General features: G+C 37.7%; 1 protein-coding gene across 2 annotated transcripts in view; it reads right to left on the reverse strand.

Moving 5' to 3' along the window:
* The window catches only part of sima (HIF-1 transcription factor component sima), a 74,598-nt gene that overhangs the window by 15,550 nt on the left and 39,113 nt on the right, over positions 1 to 19,935 (reverse strand). For both annotated transcript variants that reach the window (XM_017153223.3, XM_070216801.1), the window contains exon 8: positions 2,747 to 3,498. In XM_017153223.3, the coding sequence (XP_017008712.2) occupies positions 2,747 to 3,498 (752 nt within the window). The remainder of the gene's footprint in view (positions 1 to 2,746; positions 3,499 to 19,935) is intronic.

Genomic DNA, 19,935 nt, shown 5'->3' on the forward strand with positions numbered 1-19,935 from the left:
CCTTTTGTTTTTGTTTGTCAACGGATTGCTTTTGTTTGGCCATCAAGAAGAAGCCGCTTCCCTGATTATCTGTATTTTTTTTTTACTCTATAATGTAACGCCTTGAAAAGCCGAGTATCTGACAACCGATCGAGTGTTACATTTACTGATTAGCCCATAACGAATGGAATATTTGAGGTGTTTGGAAAAATACCAAAACAACATCGGTGACAAGAAAATTACATAAAAAGAAACACATCCCCTTTAGGACAAATTCCATGTGAGATGAAAATAAAGCCGAGGCATTTCCCCTGTTTATTTACGTTCCACGAAGCAACGAAAATAAATATAGACGATGCGGTGGGAAGAAAGTGAAGTATAGTAATGTATCTTTATATATCCGAAAGTCTTCAGGCCCAGCCAAATGTCAACATAGAGAAAACGAAAGCGTTTAGAGGCTGCAGGTCCACTTGAAAAAGTGTCGAAAATACTGGGCTATTCAGAAATCCGGAGATGGGGGATGGGGTGGACGGTCTTGGAGAGGGGGCACATGCGACACATGCTTGATCCGTCCACGAACCTTGGCACACGCGCCAAAAAATACACTCTTTGTAGACTTTTTTGAGGAACCTCCCTCCTCTCCCCCCGATGACAGCCACATCGCTTAGCATATTAATTGGCTCAAGTTAATATTCATATTTCTGTTTTTGTCACCAGGCGGCGGCCGAAAAAAAAGAGCGGAAAAATTCACTCGATGGGCATAGGAAGAAAAAACATTCGAAATACACAAATATTTCCGTACAGCAAGAAAAAGAGTGGGCAAAACAAACGGTGACGTTTTTCTAAATAATTTAATCATATGATGCCTAGTGGAAAATATAAGGAGACCGTTTTTATGATGTTTTTCCATTCAGAAAAAATAATTATTACTTTGTTTATGGGTTCTATGAAAAAATAGACCATAAGATACTTTTTCCATAAATGACAGCCATTATTAAATTAAGGCAACACTTTACCCTTTGTTAATAAATTACTCACTGCTAGTTTAGAATTTTAATTGATCCTATTATATATCACACTCTAGTTGGCAGATATTAGACAGTTGAACAAAAAACTTTTCGCTGTAACACACTGCGTATACACAATAATTGATTACCTTTAGGTAACCCACTTTACAGTCCCATAAATATATTGAACGATTTTATAACTGCGATCTTCACTTAAAAAAAACAAGCCCAGCACCTTCCAACTCTAATCTTTCAATAAACGATCCCCCTGGGTTTTCATGTGCACAACACTGCGTATGCGTAATGCCGGCAAATTGTGACATAAGAGAGCCGGGCAATTGCATCGGCAACCGGCTTGCGGTTAAGTACGGGATGGGAATCTATATACTACGTATATTATATAATATATACACCTCCATATATGTACAGCACCTATATGGCATGCACTTATCAGGCGAGCGAACTGAACATTGTTTACTAATGCACTTTTCGAGTGAAGGGTTGGCGGGGCATTTCGGTCTTTACAAATAAATAGTTTTATTTGCGCAAATTGCGGCCACAGATAAGCGAGCCAAAAGGCAAAACGATCGCCAAACGAATGACTGACCAACTGGCTGACTGAATGAATGCCAGATTGCCAGACTGACTGACTGACTCAACGACTGAACGACTGACTGACCAATCAAATCGCACAATGCGTCAAATCACATCAAATAGCGCGCGTCACCAAGTTCCCCCTGCCTTCTGTTGTTTTTACCTATTTTTGCATAGAATTTATAAACAAGCCAAGCGGATTGCATATGTATAAGTTGAAAAACGTTGACTTTAGCCTTGAACGCAGAGCACTGCACCTGATGCACTTCACATACTATGTTTATACGATAGCAATCACGATTTCTTAAAAGCGCGAAATAGAAATAACCCCTGTTTATACGACAGCCGAGAATTCATGCTTTTATTCACTCTCAGCTGATAGGGATGCCGGACCGGCAAAAATATCTAATTTTTAATACCACTGATTAGAGATATAGCCTATAAAAGGCCTTCAATTTCTAGCGATCTGGCAACGTCGATCATTTTTTACAGAGTTACCATACTGCATATCACCAAATCACGCTTTTGGGCTGAAATCATAGTCAACTTTCGTGTGTTGCCGAATTCACGAAATGGCGTTTATACAAGCACGAATCGGCCGAAAGCGTGAAATGATAGCGTGAATTCGGCATCGTATAAACACAGTAACACAAAAACTACTCCAAAGTGGTTTGCAAATCTTTCCTGTTTTTCTATTATTTTCTACAGTTATCAGCTGATTCCGCTATAGGTACCTTCCCTAACAACCGAATTGAGTTATGTATATAGCTAAAAGGGGTGTAACACTGAAATCTCTATCAATCGAAATGCTTAACTTGCTATCGCTGCAGTTTTATTTTTAAAAGCCTCTTGGCAATATATATAGTTGAATATGAGCACTAGATTATAATGCATTTTGTTGATTAGAAAATAGAGAATTTTGATTTTGAGAGAGATAAAATATTGATTACATTTCATTATTAGATCGAATTAAATAAATACAATTTTTGGATACTACGCGAATTCTTTAGAAATAATTTGATATTTTAAATGATAAAATTTATGTACTTCTTTAGTAGATGCTACGCGAATTCTTGAGAAGTTTTAAGCTTTGCATAAAAAAGATAGAGATTTCAGATACAGCCCCTAGTATTTAAGGATTTAATGATAAAGATTCTTGTACTTACTTGTCAGACCTCGTCCATCGTCAGCGAAGAGCGAACAGAATCCTTTATTCATATCTTGAGCTGTTGGCTGTGGATTCTGCAGTTGACTTGGCTGTGGAATCTGCAACTGCTGATTGCTCGAGGAGATTATGGCTGCCGTGGCGGTGGTTGTGGGCGGCAGATTGGGCTCCACGCTGAGCGTAGGCAAAGTCTTCTTGCAGAGCACTGCTGCTGCTACTGCGGGCGGTGGTGGTGGTGGGGTTGGGGTTGGGGTCAAAGGTGGAGCAGAACTTGGACGGAAGACCGAAGCTGTCACCGACTTGGGACGCTTCTCCTCGTGACGCAATCCGCTGGTATTTCCGCCGCTGAGCAGCTGGGCGGTGATCGTTCGCGGTCCTGGCGAGTGATTTTCCCGCTTGATGAACAACTCCGCCTGGAGGATCTGCTTAAAGGGACTGATCTCGTTGCCCAGTTGCTTTATCTGTTCAATTACTGGTGGTGGGTTGTTTGTAGCAGTAATTTTTCCGATTTCTGGTGCAGCTATTTCCTCGTTGATTTTCTCTGTCTCCTTGATCTCAATTTCCGGAGATTTATCTTCCACCTCAATGGGTATTGGTTTATTTACTGTTTCCTTGGTCTCCTGTAGGATTATTTCCAGATCGGCGTCTACTTTCTCTGGCTCCTTCTCGGTTTCAGCTGGTTGTTGTTCCTTTTGCTCACTTGCCGCCGTTTGTTGAGCGAGTGAGTATATCTCATGTTTATTCTCAAGATTACTGCAAGATGAAGAGGCACAAAGCGCGTTTCGATTGGGTTTAATTGAAATGCATATTTTCGGTAACTTATTCGCGTTGCACTCGTTTGTTACACCACGGCGAGAGAAAAAAGCGTTTCGCGGAATTCGTTTTGAATAAGAAGATATGATCATACATTTTTTATTGTATCTCAAAAAGAGACACAACTGCTTTGGCACTGGGTTAGTAAATACCAATTAACTAGACTTAATTAACTCTACAGGTCCCCTAATGAGCCGAATTGAGCCGGAATTTCCTCACTGAAACTAGCAATTTTCACCTCTTATTCGTTTGAGTATACGGAAAAGAAAACATTATCGTCTTATACAAACGTTAATATCACTTATCAAAGGCATTTTCGTGATAAGAGTGTTCAAAAATTGCCTGCATTCTGATTTTACTGAGACTATAAGATAAAGGTTTTTATTATAAGTTATCGTATTTATCAGCAAACTTGTTCTCTAATTTAAGCTTTATCTTTTGTTGGGATTAAAATAGCGTTATACTTTTTATTTACTAAAAAATACTATAATTTTATCCTCTTTTACAATATTAATGCTATTTTAATATCCGAGATTATTGTATATTGAATCATAAATCCTTTTTAAAATATTTTTATAAAATCAGAAAAATAACTACTTTCTGTGCACCTTTTTTGCAGTTAAAAGTCCGTACTTGGTTTGGTCAAACGTGATCACCGATCATTCCTATTCCGAATTAGCGACTTCTGGGCGGTTTCCTAGATTTCACAATTGCCATTGGAAAATTTTCGCCCGCCGATAAGTCACGTTTCCCCAATGCCAGACCGATTTTCGAGAGACTCACCATTACCTATACCTTATCAATTATCCGAGTGAAATCAAAAAAGCGACTACGACGGCTGGGCATCGTTCATTATGTGTATTTTTTTCACTTCTCAGCTATGATAGATAGCAAAAAATGGAACTAGGTGGGTGTGTCCCAACAACAAAAACAAGGCAAAATGACAAGAACAACAGCGCGGGGAAACAGAAACCCAGATTGATAAGCTTGCTGGCTGGCTGGCTATATAGGGTGTAATCAGTAATCCGATGGAACTGAAAACCCAGACCGAAAAAAATCCGTAGAGAACCCGGCAACACTGCTGATGTGATGTCTCAGGAACTTTTTGTTTTTTTTTTTTCCAGCTCCCTACCGATAAGATATGGTACTACGCGCGATCGGCCGACTCAGTCTGATCTTCAGCACGGCACATCGTCTCGGGCCTACGTTTTTTATGGACGTATAGCTAGTATAGAGTGTAGCCTTATAAAAAAAAACTGTGCATGCATGGAGTGGCTGAGAGTCAAGCGGTGGCCGCGTGAAGCCCCCGTGGGGCCCCCGTGAAACCCCCGTGGAATGCGTGCTACGAGTGATCTGGCGATAAAGGCGCCATCGCACGATAGCTGGAGCTATATTCGTAGTGCCCCGGCCTCGAGTGCTGGACATGATGAGGCGGAATATCACCAGCGACAGCACACCACCACCGCCAAAACAAACAGCCGAGTATTATTTATAATTTCCAGTTGGTAGAAGAAGCGATTTTTGGGGGCTCGTCCCTCTGGTGAAATAGTCGTGAAATACGTCGTTCGAGAAGCAGTTAATATGGGGGCAGCTCTCGACATTCAAGTGAAGGGTCTTCAGTCTTTTGTCTATCAGTTCTCAATAGATCTACGATTTCTTCAGAGGTGACCAGAACAGACCAGACCAGCCCACTTTCTGGGGGCGGAAAAGGGGGCTCAATGTCACACGACTTCTTTGGGGCGTTGCGTAATTCGGGCGTAAATCGATTGATTAGGACGATTGAGAAATCGTACGCAGAATTATAGGTATGCCCCTGGAAAACAACACACCCACCAAGCGTAAAGCCGGAAGGCACTGTGTGGACAACAAAAGATATAGGTATAGATATAGGCACAACTAGTCTACCCTCGCTACACTTAAATAATTGCTTCATCTTCATTGTTGGGCTCGCCAATTGTTCGCCGGGGCCAGTTGCAACCAGTTAGAACCGACTATCGTTAAAGGTGGATCGGTGGATCGCTGGATCGGCCCCTTTTTTCGCAGAGGAGGCTTACATCACATTATTAATTAAAAGCCGGCCAAAAATACGTACAGCTACGGTTGAAATGATAGCACTAACAATGCGCCATTCGATTTTGGAGAGAGGTCATTATAAAATAAAACTAGTTGAAACGTTGCTATTTTTGGCAACTTTTTTGTTGACAGACTAATATATTAGTTAATCTGGAGTGCTGCGAAAAAAACACCTAGCGACTTGAAAACAATGATTGTGGAGTCTAGAAAATAATCAATGATATCTTGTATAACATCTTTGGTAAACGAGAGGGAATGTACTTGAAAGAAAACTTAACCATTAAATATTTAATGGAATCTTTAAACTAATTAGGGGTTCATAGGTGTCTTTCATAAACCCTCAAATTAATCTTTATTACAAAGTCGGTTCTCTAACATATTTATAACTATGCAATGATATATCGCTGTCATTATCGCTTGATTAACTCAATTATTTTTTAAACAAACTATTACTCATGCCATAATTACAGCAAATAAAACAATTTTTTAATTAAATTTATCCATTTTTACACTAATGATACTTAAAAAAAAGATATATAGTTTTATTTCTGAAAAATATTTAGATAAGAAAGCAGTTTTTAAGATCATCTCTCTAAGTATTATTCAAGAAAACCCATTAAGTAAGTGATCTTTAGATTATTTCACAGGGTTAACACCTACTACTCCGGTTTTATTTCTGAAAAATATTTAGATAAGAAAAGCTGTTTCAAAGATCATTTCACTAAGTATTATTCAAGAAACCCATTAAGTAACTGATCTTTAGATTACTTCACAGGGTTAACACCTACTACTCTGGAATTATTGAACTTAGAGTGTGTGCTAATATTACGACCGCTGCTGTTTGTAACAGGCTGCGGCAACAAACACTCCAGGCTGTTTGAAGTGCCGATGAGTTGATGAAATGTTCGAGAACGACTACAGTGACTGATAAGGAAAACAGATAGAAAACTGCACCCGCGATCTTTCCTCTCAACTCTTGAACTGTGCAACTCTAGTTTTTGTTTTTCGAGTGGAATGTGGAACGTGGATCGCCAAATCGGATAGCGAATCTTTACGAGTTCTGATGGATTTTCGAGTGCAAAGTCAGCAGCGCTGCTCGATCGCCTGATGTTTTTGACGCGCCCCTTTTCCCCACGATTTTCGCAAATGCACAAATTAATTACCGAGCGCAACTAAACAAGCTGCCGTTGAGAAAAAAAAAATAAAACAAATAAAGCAAATGGCAGAGTGAACTATTTGACTGGTTTTTAAATCTCTAATTTTTAGAGGAATTTTGAGACGTTCCTGCTCTTGAAATTGTCAAATTTTTCAGAGTTTTGAGTACTTTGAAAATTGAAGAACCAGTTTTTAAGCTGCTGGAGAGTTTCAAGAAAACTCTTATTTGGAAAACCCTTTTTTCGAGCTCTTTGATGCAATAAAGCACATTTTCTTATTGTGTAACAAATTGCGTCGAAGAACGGAAAACAGAGGAAGAGATGCGAGAAATCGGCGACCATAAAAAGAGAGGAACAAAACAAGCGGACGACAACAAACACAAATTGTCTGAAAAGCGAGAGGCTGTAAATTCGAATTCGCTCTCCTTTCCTTTTTTTTTTTTGCTCCTCTTTTATTTTTTTTCCTCTTTCAATTGCAGGGCAATAACGGGTAACCCCCCGGCCCCACCCCCTTTTGCTTCTTCTTCTTCCTGAGCACAGCCCCCCTAAAATAGCAGTAATTGTCTGCGATTGTGTGTGTGCGTGTGCAGTAAATTGAATGAACGAAAAAGACAGTAAAAAAAAAGAGATCAAAAGAGTGCAGAATTGAGAATTGTGTTTTATGTTTACTGAGAGTTGTGTAATCGATTGCAGCAGAAATAGGATATATGAAAGGTACACATCAATTTAATTACACGCACTCTTGGCCATAAAACAGCCTATTAAAATTTAATAAACAAATGCAAATGCTCAGCAAATTTATGTAATGCAAATTTGCAATTGCAATGTGGCGAAAAGCCAGGCGAAGAAAGAGAGCAAAGAGAGAGGAATTCTTCTTTTTTTTGGACAATGCACGCAGAATGCAATTTGTTGCAGTCGACGTCGCAGTTGCAGCGCAGCAGCAGAGTATTTTACAGGTTAGGAACGAGTGTTGTGTAAAACTTAGTCTCTTTTATTTGAATTTACTTTTCGATTTTATTTTCATTCGATCATTTATTAATTTTTACGACCGCTTTTCTCTTTTCCGCGTGTAACAAGCATTTGCACACTTTTCTAATGAGTTTGTGGTTTTTTAAATATTCTTTTTATTTTTTTGATTTCTGTTCTGGACCGTTTCAGATTTTGATAATCGCTCACACACACAAACAGCGGCTGATTAAAATAGCAATTATATGTTTTTTTATAATATGTATATAGGTCCCCCGCTTGTGTGTGTGATTAAGTTTATTTTTGTCAATCTTTTTGTATTTTTGTTTTATTTCTTTTTTTGCAGACTTTTTATACCCGTTACTCGTAGAGTAAAAGGGTATATTGTATTCGTGCAAAAGTATGTAACAGGGAGAAGGAAGCGTTTCCGACCCCATAAAGTATATATATTCTTGATCAGGATCACTAGCCGAGTCGATCTAGCCATGTCCGTCTGTCCGTCTGTCCGTCTGTCCGTCTGTCCGTCTGTCTGTCTGTATGAACGCTGAGATCTCAGAAACTATAAAAGCTAGAAGATTGGCATTTTGCATGCAGATTTTAGGAGTTCCTACGCAGCGCAAGTTTGTTTCAAAATGGTGCCACGCCCCCTCTAACGCCCACAATCGCTTATATACGATTTTAAAAATTTTAATATTTTGGAAAAGTAAAAATGCAGTTTTATTGTGTTTATCAATACCTATCGAAATGTAGAAGAAATTTTTCAAATCGGACCATTCGATAAAAAGTTATGCGTGATCAACGTTTTCTATCTCTATCTCCATCTCCCTCGCACTCCCTTTACCTGAGTAACGGGTATCTGATAGTCGGGGAATCCGACTATAACGTTCCCTCTTGTTTTTTATTATTTTTCACGAGCTTCACTAGGTGGGTATAAAAAAACTTGAGGCTTTTTATGTAATTTATTAACTTTTGGTTTTACTTTGTTGATCTTTTACCTTTTGAACTTTGGTTGTTCAGTTTAGTGGGTTTGGTTTCTTTGAGTAGTTATTTTTTAATATTTACAGTTTGCGCTTGTTTAGTTAGTATTTTTCTTTGCTTTGATATTTAGCATTTTATTTAACTTGGTTTTTTATTTTTGCACTTCGACTCGACTCGACGGCAGCTGGCGAAGTAAAACAAAACGTCAATCGGCGATTGTTTTTAAGCACGACGCGGCGATCGGAGAGGTGCGAACGAGATAGCAACGGCGGCGGCGGCAGCAGAGTTTAGTTAATAGTTTTTATTGTATTTTTTTAGTTAGTGCGCCTCTCTGTTTTTTTCGGTTCAAGTTGTAAATTTTTTTTATATATTTTTTGTCAGGGAGCAGTGCACGGAAAAAGTGAAGTGAGCGCTGCGAAATTTGAGAGACGAATGAGTGGAAATTCGAAAGCGAAGGCTTTTTTCAAAGCGCCAGCGAAGCGACGCCAAAAATAAAGAGAGCGAGTACAATTCCCCCAGAGAGCTGGGGATTCTGAGTGCGGAGAGAGCAACGCCGGCGCATTGAGTTTCGAGTACTTTCCACTCAAAAGTACTCAAAAATACTCGCTTCTATAAGCTAAACTTTGAGTGCAGAAGCCGTAGTGAGAAGGAAATAAATATTTCTCTCATATTCACTAGCGATTTATTATTGTTTTTATGCCAAAACAAATCAGCTGAGCGCTGCAAAAAAAATAGGAACACCACTCTTCCACTCAAAAAATCTCCATTTCTCCTCAAATAAAATAAGAGTGAATTTTGAGCATATCGCTTTTTTTTTTGTCGTGCCCAATCTTTTCCTGTCTACCAAAACTTTGCATTAAACGTTGAACCCCAAAAATATCAGCTGATAGTGATGATAACGCCAAATCGAATTTGTATTACCAATGTCCAGGTAATTCTTTTGTGTTTATTGCCTCATAGGCGCCTAAAAGTATGACAGAAATACTGAAAAGGGAACAGGGTAAAAAAGTCGTAAATGGGCAAAGCGGAAATCGATGCATGGGCAAAAGGAAACTCCCTCCCACTCCGCAGAAAGAAACTCGTAAAAAAAAGGGACCCCAAAAATATTCATGTTTATCAGTTAGAAACAACAACTTATTGCTTTTTCAATTTCCTGTACAGTAGAAACTCATAAAGGGTTTCAGTTTGAACAGAGCGACCTTTTTACAAAGCAAAATAAAACTTGGCAACACGGCGGATGAGCAATATTCTTGTCATATTCAGAGCTCTGGATCTGATTCTAAAAGAGAAGCCTAGTGTGACCATGCGTATAAAATTCGGTACAATTTAAATTAAAACCTAATTTAATTTTGTATTTAATACAAGGTAACTGAAACATCCATACGGATCTAAAGTTCAAATTTTTCTCTGTATATCTTAGGCATAATCCAATATTTCACAAATATGAGCTGGCATTGCCCGAGTCGACATTCGCTAATTTCGCCATAAAACTAAAGCCATTGCGTGATAGGCATAAAAAAGGACACACGAACTCACACACAAAGCCCACACACATTCAGAGAGAGAAGGATAAATAATAGGCCTGCCAGGACGAAAAACACAAAATGAAAGAGAGAGCAGACGAGTGAGTAAAAGAGACAGGAGACGAGCAAAATATTTGCAGAAATTTTACGATTTGCCTTGAAAACGAAATAAAGCGTTTAAGTGTGTAGGTGAGTGTGCGTAAGTGTGCGTAACCCCCAGTGTGTGTGGGTATATCCTCTTTAGTGGTATTTGTCTTCTCACTTTTCGAGTGCATCAAATTTACACAACTCGCTGATGAAATCTCGTGAGCCTCTTCGTTAAAAGCTCACTTAAAAGGAAAATGTTGATGGAATGGGAAAGGTGAAAAAAGTGGGCGGTTGAAAGGTGATTCCATCGCCCACTAGCCCCTCAAAAATGTCAGAATATCCCCCTCAGAAATGTGTTTTCCTCAAACCAGAGCAAACAATCCGATAAAGAGGAGAAAAGAACATGCCAAACACCATATTAAAGTCGGAATGAAGGCAAATAAATTCCTAATGTTTATGCAGTTTTTGTTGCTGGGGAGGACAGAAATAAATTCAAATTAAATTCGGGCCAAACATTTTCCACACCGAGGCGAACAATAAATAATTGGAGGCAGAAAAAATGCCAGACAAAAGATACATAAAGCAACAAATTATTGCACATTGCAAATATCTCAAGATGTTCAATATAAAATCCCAAGATTTTCGTAGTAAAGAATGCATTATAATTCCAGGGACGGGCCAGGACTAACATTCTTATATATTTATAATTCTTATTTTAAGTAAATTTTTTAGTGTGACCATGCATTGGAATATTTTGCCAAATTAAGGTTGTAACCAAAATATATTTATTAAGATTATTCTAACAAAAAAAAAAAACATTATTTTTAGAGGTTTGGAAAAAAATTATTTAATTTAAATCCATAGAAAACCAAAAACCACCCCACTTCGTCACACAAGTCTGGTAGACATTAATCTTTCTAGAGTCTACTGGAATGTGGCTGCTTGCGTTAAATTCTCATGCCCATTCAATCCATTAGCGACTCTTTAATGAATCGATTATTATTTATCTTGTTAACTGGACAAGATCAAGCAGTTATCACCTTGTCAGTGCCGACATTTTCCGCATCTTTTATAGTGAATATTTCGCAAGCCATAAAAGCGAACCCAATGCAAACATCAGTGGAAATTGTTTTAAAAATAAACTCAAAGTGTGCCAAAAGCAAACAAAATAAAGCAGGAGAAAAACCGGACAAAAAAGACATCTCTCGCTGGCTGGAAAGGAATTTTCACCCCTTTTGAGTTTATTTTCGGATGCTGCATTGGCATCTAGGGGATTTTGGGATGGAAAAAACGAGGAAATAGGACTGGATGCCACCGCAGACAAGCTGAAGCATTCTGCAATTCACTTGGCCACAATATACAAATCAACTGTCGGACTTCAATCACATTTAAAAGCATGCAGTCCAGGAACTCCGGAATATATGACCCAAATAAATCAGGCGTCGTCCAGATAAACCGGTCTCTATACATTATATACTTGAAAATATCTATACAAAATGTGCAATCCAACTGTCAGATCGCAAAGTGCTACATCATGCTCGGTCGCCTCAGACGGAATGACAAGCCCCCAAAAGTCGACCCGGCTAGAAGTTACTCGTAAGCATAATAATAACAATCCCATGATGACTCAAGAAACATGACACAGGGATTGGGCAGGGCAAAACCATCGGTGAGGGGGGAAGAGCCTTATCTTTCATGGAATTCGACCGCAAAATGAAATACTTCAGTACTCCGAATTGGAGCTGACTTATCTGGTTGGATTTGTATATGCGAATTTATGGAGAAAGAACGGGGGAAGCCTTTACGTAATAAAATTACCTTAAAAAAAAACCCACATTGATTTAAAGCTGTTGAAATCGCAGCTTCATATCAGCAAATTATTTGATTCAGCATTCTGTTGCTACGGAAAAAATTGAAAAATTTTATAAGCCCCTGAAATAGCGATTTTTGGAATGTTATATTTATTATTTCATTTATCACATTCTATTTTTAATTCATTCTAACTTTAAAACTTTGACTGCACCCGAAAAAAAAAAAAGAAAACAAATTCAGTCGATTTAATTGACTTTTGTGCGCAGATACTAAATTATGGATTACACATCTGCCCACATGCATTATGAATAAATCCACATCGAAATCCATGCCCATATCGAGAGCACTGGGTTTAGAGTCTAGACACGGGTGAGTAAATTATTTGCGCAGTTGCAAATCGTTCAGATGCATATCTCTGTCATAACCCCCGAAATCCCCCGGATTCTTCACCTATAACATGGCATCTGGAGAATTATTTCATAAGTTCCGCCGGCAGTTACAGCGCATTGTTGCTATTTTTTATACTTTTTGTTGCTGCTGCCACGTAATTCTGGCAACAATTTGCGAAACATGCTCAATAGGCGGCGAACTCGTGAAATCGAAAGGGGCGACGCCGTTTCACTCACGTCGCGCGTCTACTGGATTTGCAGATATATAGATACAAGACAGGCGAGGTGAAAATAATGGCATTAAATATGCTGAATAAACTTTCAAAAATGATCTAAAAATATTTAGATTATTTTAATAAATATTTAAATTCTTCATATATATTTAGTAAAATTTAAAATAATCAATTTGTTCTCTTAGTAACAACAATTTTAAATCAACAGTAGTTGATAAATTAAACTGTTGTTTTTTTTACATTACATAACAATGTTCATTCACAATATTGTAGACATTATTAAAAATTTTAAAAAGTTAATATCTTCTGGATATATTTTTGCCACCTTAGCTGTGCATAGACTCATGGGGCAGCAGGTGCAAGCGGTGTTTTGGAATTCCGCAGAAATGCCCCCAAGCGAATTGTGGGTCTTGGTCTGGGGCTAGTCTGGTTATGGTTATGGGCTTTTCAAATCTGGCATACGTGCCAGACCGAGCAGCATATGAAATACTCGATAAGATCACTCAAAACTCAAAACAGAGAGAGTGAGTCAAAGAGTAGTAGTGATTCGATTCCATTGATCGAGAGTTAAAACCGGGTGGTATGTTTAGACGGGGTGCTCAAATCTCCATTGAAATACCACTCGAAAATATGCAAAAAGTGAGCAGGCAGAATCGAATGTGTGCCGCCGTCTGTGTTTCTTCGTTTCTCCATTTCTGTGCCGGCCGGCATCTGGTGGAACTGGTTTCTACTCCAAGCACTTTGCAAAAAATAAAGAAAACGAAAAGAAGATTTGGCAATGCACAGAAGACAGGGAACATATGATAAGGCAGACACGTACAGAGGGAGTGATGGCGAGAAAAACGAGAAACCAAAACCGAAAATCAAATCAAGTTTTCTGTGCAAGTAAGGCCCAAAAAAACAGAAAAACAAAAACAATAGGCAATGACGAGGCATTCACAAAAAATACAACAAAAAGTTGAGAAGAAGGGGAAAAAAGAGGGAAGTTCTCCAGATAATTCGGGGGTTCTCTTCCTATATCTTCCCTTTTTTTCTTCCTACCTACTTAAATAGCTACTGTTTTTCGGGTTTCGCTTCATTTGATGAGGTTGGGATAACCGCCCTGCTAAATGATCAATCAACCGGATTTGATTTGAAAATGTTTGGCAAACAGGTGTTTGAATATTTGTGAAATGGTTGAGAAAGATATGCAAAAACTGGTTTGTTTTATTATTTTATAATTTGAAAGAAAGTTTCCTATAACTTTGAAATTTTATGATAATACTAAGCAGGAAGTTTTCAAAAATGATATTTAACAAAAATCATTAATAGATTGTCATTATAAAAAACCTTTTAAATTATAATATTTATGCTTCATTTATTCTATTAACAATTCATTCCATCTGAAATTTATAAATGCAATCGTTTTCGCTAAACTTTTTTCCGCAGTGCACATTGTACCCCCCGTTAATGGGTTAGTAAATACTTTATAAATGGGCCACAAGTTGACCAGAAGCTAATTGCGGATTGGGGGTCCCAGATAAGATTATTAAAGCTGACGCAAATCGATCGGAAAGCTCCGTGGGGGAGGCGAATATTGGAGGGATAAGCCACGATTTACGAGCAACCGAATCAACAGCGAATCAAAGGCCAAATCTTGGTGTTTCGGACAATATTGATTTATCCTTCTGTGACGAGCCATGGATTTTATGTTTTTTGCAGGACGAAGGGCAACCACAACAGCCACAACTCAAGTGTTTGACAACTGTCAGAGGAAAAGGAAAAAAGAATTTTGTGTGGAATAGCAGGAGACAGCTGGCTATTATATATCACACTTTTTGTGTGCCTTCAGCCAACAGAGGCCAGAAAAAAAAGTCCTCAACGTCCTGCTGCCCTGTAAATGTATCTGTATCTATATCCGTGGTATCTGTATCCGCGTATCTTTCAGTCTGTGTGTTTATCTAAGCGCCGAGCAATAAAGCCAACAAAAGGTACAAAAGCCACCGCAAAAAAAAGAGAGATGGAAAAAATGAGAGGGGGGATTCACCAAATGGCTAAGCGGATGAGTTATAGCCGAGATACAGACACAGATATGCCGATAATGATGAATGTTTGAGCGGAAAAGTGAGAACACAAATAAACAATTATCATCTGTTGGCGGAGCAAGCGAAAAAGTGCCAGCACTCTAAACGAAATATTGATATGGGCACATTTCCACTAAAAACAAAAATTTTGTTTAGGATATTTTTGAAAAAAATTAAATAATGATAATGAAATTATAAAGTCGTCTTTAAGAATTCAAAATGATTGTTGCATACTTTTAGACACCTTTTTTACAACAATTTAGAACAGTTACTTTATTACTTGATTATTCAATTTTAAAATTCAAAGCATAATTTCTCTCTGTGTAACCGTCAGATGACCAAAGGTTGTCAACAATCCGTTTGTTTGAATGCCGATGAAGATGGTATCGCCATCGAATAATTGTGAAAATAACCAAATTTGTGTCACACGTTTTGAAGCTTTTTTGCCACGGATTGTTTGTCATGTGTTTTCGCTTTTATTAATTTGGTTTTTTTTTTCTAGCTTTAATTTCAACAAATTAGCGACATAATGAAACGCTTAATTAAAATAACAAGCCACCGCAACAAAAAGCAAGGGATGATTCCAGACAGCGCCGACACGCAAATAACAACAAAATAATAATATCAAGTTAAAACAACATTTATTCTAAACAATTTGGCGTGGCATGATTGATGGCTGGCATGTCGGAGATGACGAAAATGAGAATGAAAACGATGATGATGATGATGGGTACTTCTATACTGCGAATCGCTAATAAAAAGGCCAAAAGCGCCGCAATTGAATGTCGACCGCGGGTGGAGAAAATTGGCTCCGTCTAAAACGAAGTCATCAAAGGAAAAGCCATTTTCATTCTCGCTCACTCATTTATTCATTCGGTTAGTTAGCTAGTCCGAAAAATAAAAGACTGGCCCATTGATTGCTCGCCTTCCGGTGGGCGGGTATTTTTTTCGGGGGGGGCGTTCAGTCACGAATTAATATTAAACTTGGTCTGCTGTCCAAACAATGTCTGGCCAAAATAACAAAAAAAGAGTCCACTAATAATGACCAAATGGCACGCAATGGTCAAAAGTGCACATAATTGGAATGGGAGTGGTTCGAATCAGCTGTTATAAGTATTATTACGAACAATATATATTTTATATGTTACTTGAATTTTTTAAGAACTCATTTTGTAACAAATATATAAAAAAAAAAAAGTGACTTAACGAAAAGCTGAAGATATTTTGCACACAAACTAAAAAACCAAAAGCTGCACCACAAAAATTCCTAACCTTTTTTTTATGAAACTCCTAAAAACTCCTCATAACCCAAATTCCGCAGATGTCCAACTGATTTATGTTCGTCATTATGTGAGACAAATATAAATCTAGTTTTGGGGCCAGGAAAATTAATAAACTGGCTCGCAAATTGATAAAAAGAAAACGGCCTTAAAAAAAGGGACAATGGGCAAAAAAAAAAAAAAACGGGAAGGAAAAGAAAAACAAATAAAAAAAGGCAGTCAAAAGCGAGGGTCCTGTAGGAAACAGGATATAAACGAGGCGTGGCATCCATCAAAAGTCACTCAGGAACATGTGTATCATGGATGGTCCAGCCTCTTTCCCTCGCTCTTCCATTCCCGGGTTCTCTTTCTCTAGTTTTCTCTGCCTTTCTCCGTGTTGGAAGTGGAAACAACCCACGTGCCTCCGGTTCTGCCCCTCGCCCTCATTTTCATCGTTCTGCATGTGACCAGAATTCTATTCTTCTTTTTTTATTTCGGCTATTTTGGAAATTCTCATGCCACGCGCTGTTTTTCGATGCCTCCCACTTATATTTCCAATCCGAATTCTCGCTGCACAGCAACAAATTTTCTTAATGGCTTTGCTTATTTCAAATAATAATAAATGAGCAAGAAAAGTTCTTATAATTCAGTATATATTTCCCAAATAGACATGAAACTGTGTATGCATTTTTAATTTTTTCACATCATTTTGAGGACCATCTTGTTTTTTTCTGTGTTTGCACACGCTGGCCGCATGAAACCGAAAGTGAAAATGAAAATGAAAATGGCTTTCAGCATCGACAAGACCGCGAAGCATTCGAATCAATCTAGACACGGCGACAAAATTCATGTGACTCGCGATCAGCTGGGTTTAATTAATATACGAATTCGGGATACCCTGTAAGGTGAAAAACCTTTGAAATAATGAAAAAAATATTTGTTAAGGTAAATGATTTCAAATAAACAAAGATAAAATAAAACTTTCTTAAGATATCAAAGAAAAATATTTTTTTTCCTTTTTTTTTTAATAAAAAAGTAAATCCGTTTATTTTGTTACCAATTCAGTTTTGAGTAATTTCCCAATTTTGGTTCTTTATTTAAATTCTATTGGTTAATCTTTCTGTCCAAAAATTGTACATTTATATAGATCGTTCAGTCCATAAACCCCTTAATCATTTTCCAAAACAGGGTATTCCTGGGCCAATGAAAATAGACCTCGCACAACCTATTTCACTTGATTCCTCCACCGATTCCCCCGAGGCTTTGTGTAAACAATTTTTTTTATTGAATTAGGCGAAACAGAGCGGAATCGGATAAAATAAAAAAAAAATTGAAATGGGTTGTTGGTGACAAAAAACAAGAGGCGAGCGAATATTAAAATAATATTAGATTTAAAGCGAATTGCGTGGGATGGATATAACCAGCCTCATCGGGTCACATGTTGCAAGTGGAGCAAGAAGCAGAAGGCAGCGAAATAAATAAAAGAATTAATGGAAGAAAAAATGAGAAGAAGAGTCCCAAAGATTTATGCTTTTTGTCTGATCCGATTATAGTCAAGCGGTTTGTCGCCCGATGTCGAGCACGGCAAATTATCATTAATATAAATAGCTAGATCGCCCGGAATTTGTTTATCTATGTAGCGCCCAGCGCTCTGTAAGATCTTTGAACATTAATTTAACAAAATTTCAGGCCTTGGCATTGCTCCAGCTCACGTAGGCCAAAAAGGGGGGAGATGAAGAGCTGACCTTCCAACGGAAGGGGAAAGGATTATATACTTGGGAAACTATCCATGTCGTCATTGATTTAAGATTTTCCTAAATTATGTGTCTAAATATATTTGATATATATAAAAAAAAAAACGAAAATTGTTAAACTAAATGCTATCATAAAACATAGAAAAATGTATTATTTTATTTCTGGAATTAAAAGTTGCATTTTATTTAAATATATTTAGGTTTAAGTCATGGAATTAAATGTATTAGAATTGGATGGTAATTAAATATATTTTTTAATTAACCAACCAAGATATTAGAAAATCGTGAAGGACTGTAACTATTTTTCCCTACTCTTTTAACAGCTTGTTTACTTCTTCAGGACAACTGTAAAAATGTTTTTCGGTCTTCCCTCTCTTATTCTGATAGACCTCCTGGCTTTCCAGAATTCTTCCATTCCATTTCTCTATTTATCGAGTCGCTGTTTGTCTTCTTTATTGTTTTCGACAGTGGATTGTGTCAACTTTGGGTCCAAAAGTTCTTTAGTTTTATGCGTAGTTGGCGTGTTTTCCTCACTTCCCATCGACTTTTGTCTACTGCCTTTCGGGGCCGACGCTTTGACGCCCTCAAAATGTCAGAAAACATTTCCATTTTGATAACTCGTCTGTGTCTTTGGGTTTCTCTTGGTTCTCCACTTGCGTAATTTGCAATTACGATGGCAAACTTTTCCCAACCTCCTCCGGCTTTTCTCCAGACTTGAGTGTGCCTGTGTACTCGAATATTTGCCAGCCGTTTGCGCCCCAAATTATGCAATGCCAAATGTTTGGGCCCGATAAGATGTCTGTCTCTCTTTCTCACTCCCACTCGTCTATTTCGTTTTAAAAGCAGAGTTTCGATTTCACGTCCACCTCTTGAAAAGCAACAATACAAAATGTATCGATTTTTTCGATTAATTTGATAATTATCGATATTGATTCTTAGTCATTAAGTTAAAAATCCCAGAAACTAAATTTTTTTAAATTCGAACTTAAAACGAATTGCATAGACAATATGTACACTTGCCAGAAAAAGTATGCGTACAAATATTTTCCGCAACTTTAGAGCTTAAAAAAAGTCTTAAAAAAATTCGTAAAAATGTCATTTTAATTTTAACATTTAGTACACATATTAAGCTTTAATTTGACGTAACTTATTAATTTCTAGCACCTTTACTTTTCGTAATATAAATAAAAATGTACAAATTGGCCGGATTTCGCATCAGAAAAAGTATGCGTACAAATGCATTTGGTATTAGAAAAAGCCATATTTTGGGCAAAGTACGTCGAGTTTAGTACGGAGTTTGATACCCTTTATGTTTTATAACTTCAGTCTACATATTCGGCATCGATTGGACCAATGTCCTTGCATCCTTCGCCGTTATTTGATTCCATTCCTCGACATTGAGTTTTTTCAGGATATCCTTGGATGCAAGGGTGTGAAGGAGAGTCCTGCCCTCCAGGACATCACAAAAATGCTTTACGGGATTGATATATACTATTTTGATGGCGAATGTAGCTGTTTTACACATAAAAGCTTTGTTTTGTGGGCGCAATGTTTAGGTTCGTTGTCCTCTTGGTACCAAAAGTCCTTTTCGAGTCCCACTTTCAGGACGCTTTAATTTCTTGTCTTAAAGTGCATAAAACAACCAACAAAATGAGGTATCGTTTATTAAAATCGGTCAACAACTTAACGAGAAATGGCTAGCCATATAACCAAACAAACAACTGCTTTGGCGTAATGCACGAATTTCATACGAATTTCAAAAAAAACTAACCTTCTATCTAAATAAGAAAGTGTTTATACCCATTTCTCGTTAAGTTGTTGACCGATTTTAATAAACGATACCTCATTTTGTTGGTTGTTTTATGCACTTTAAGACAAGAAATTAAAGCGTCCTGAAAGTGGGACTCGAAAAGGACTTTTGGTACCAAGAGGACAACGAACCTAAACATTGCGCCCACAAAACAAAGCTTTTATGTGTAAAACAGCTACATTCGCCATCAAAATAGTATATATCAATCCCGTAAAGCATTTTTGTGATGTCCTGGAGGGCAGGACTCGCCTTCACACCCTTGCATCCAAGGATATC

Source organism: Drosophila takahashii, chromosome 3R (assembly GCF_030179915.1).
Source record: "Drosophila takahashii strain IR98-3 E-12201 chromosome 3R, DtakHiC1v2, whole genome shotgun sequence".
Classification (NCBI taxonomy): domain Eukaryota; kingdom Metazoa; phylum Arthropoda; class Insecta; order Diptera; family Drosophilidae; genus Drosophila; species Drosophila takahashii.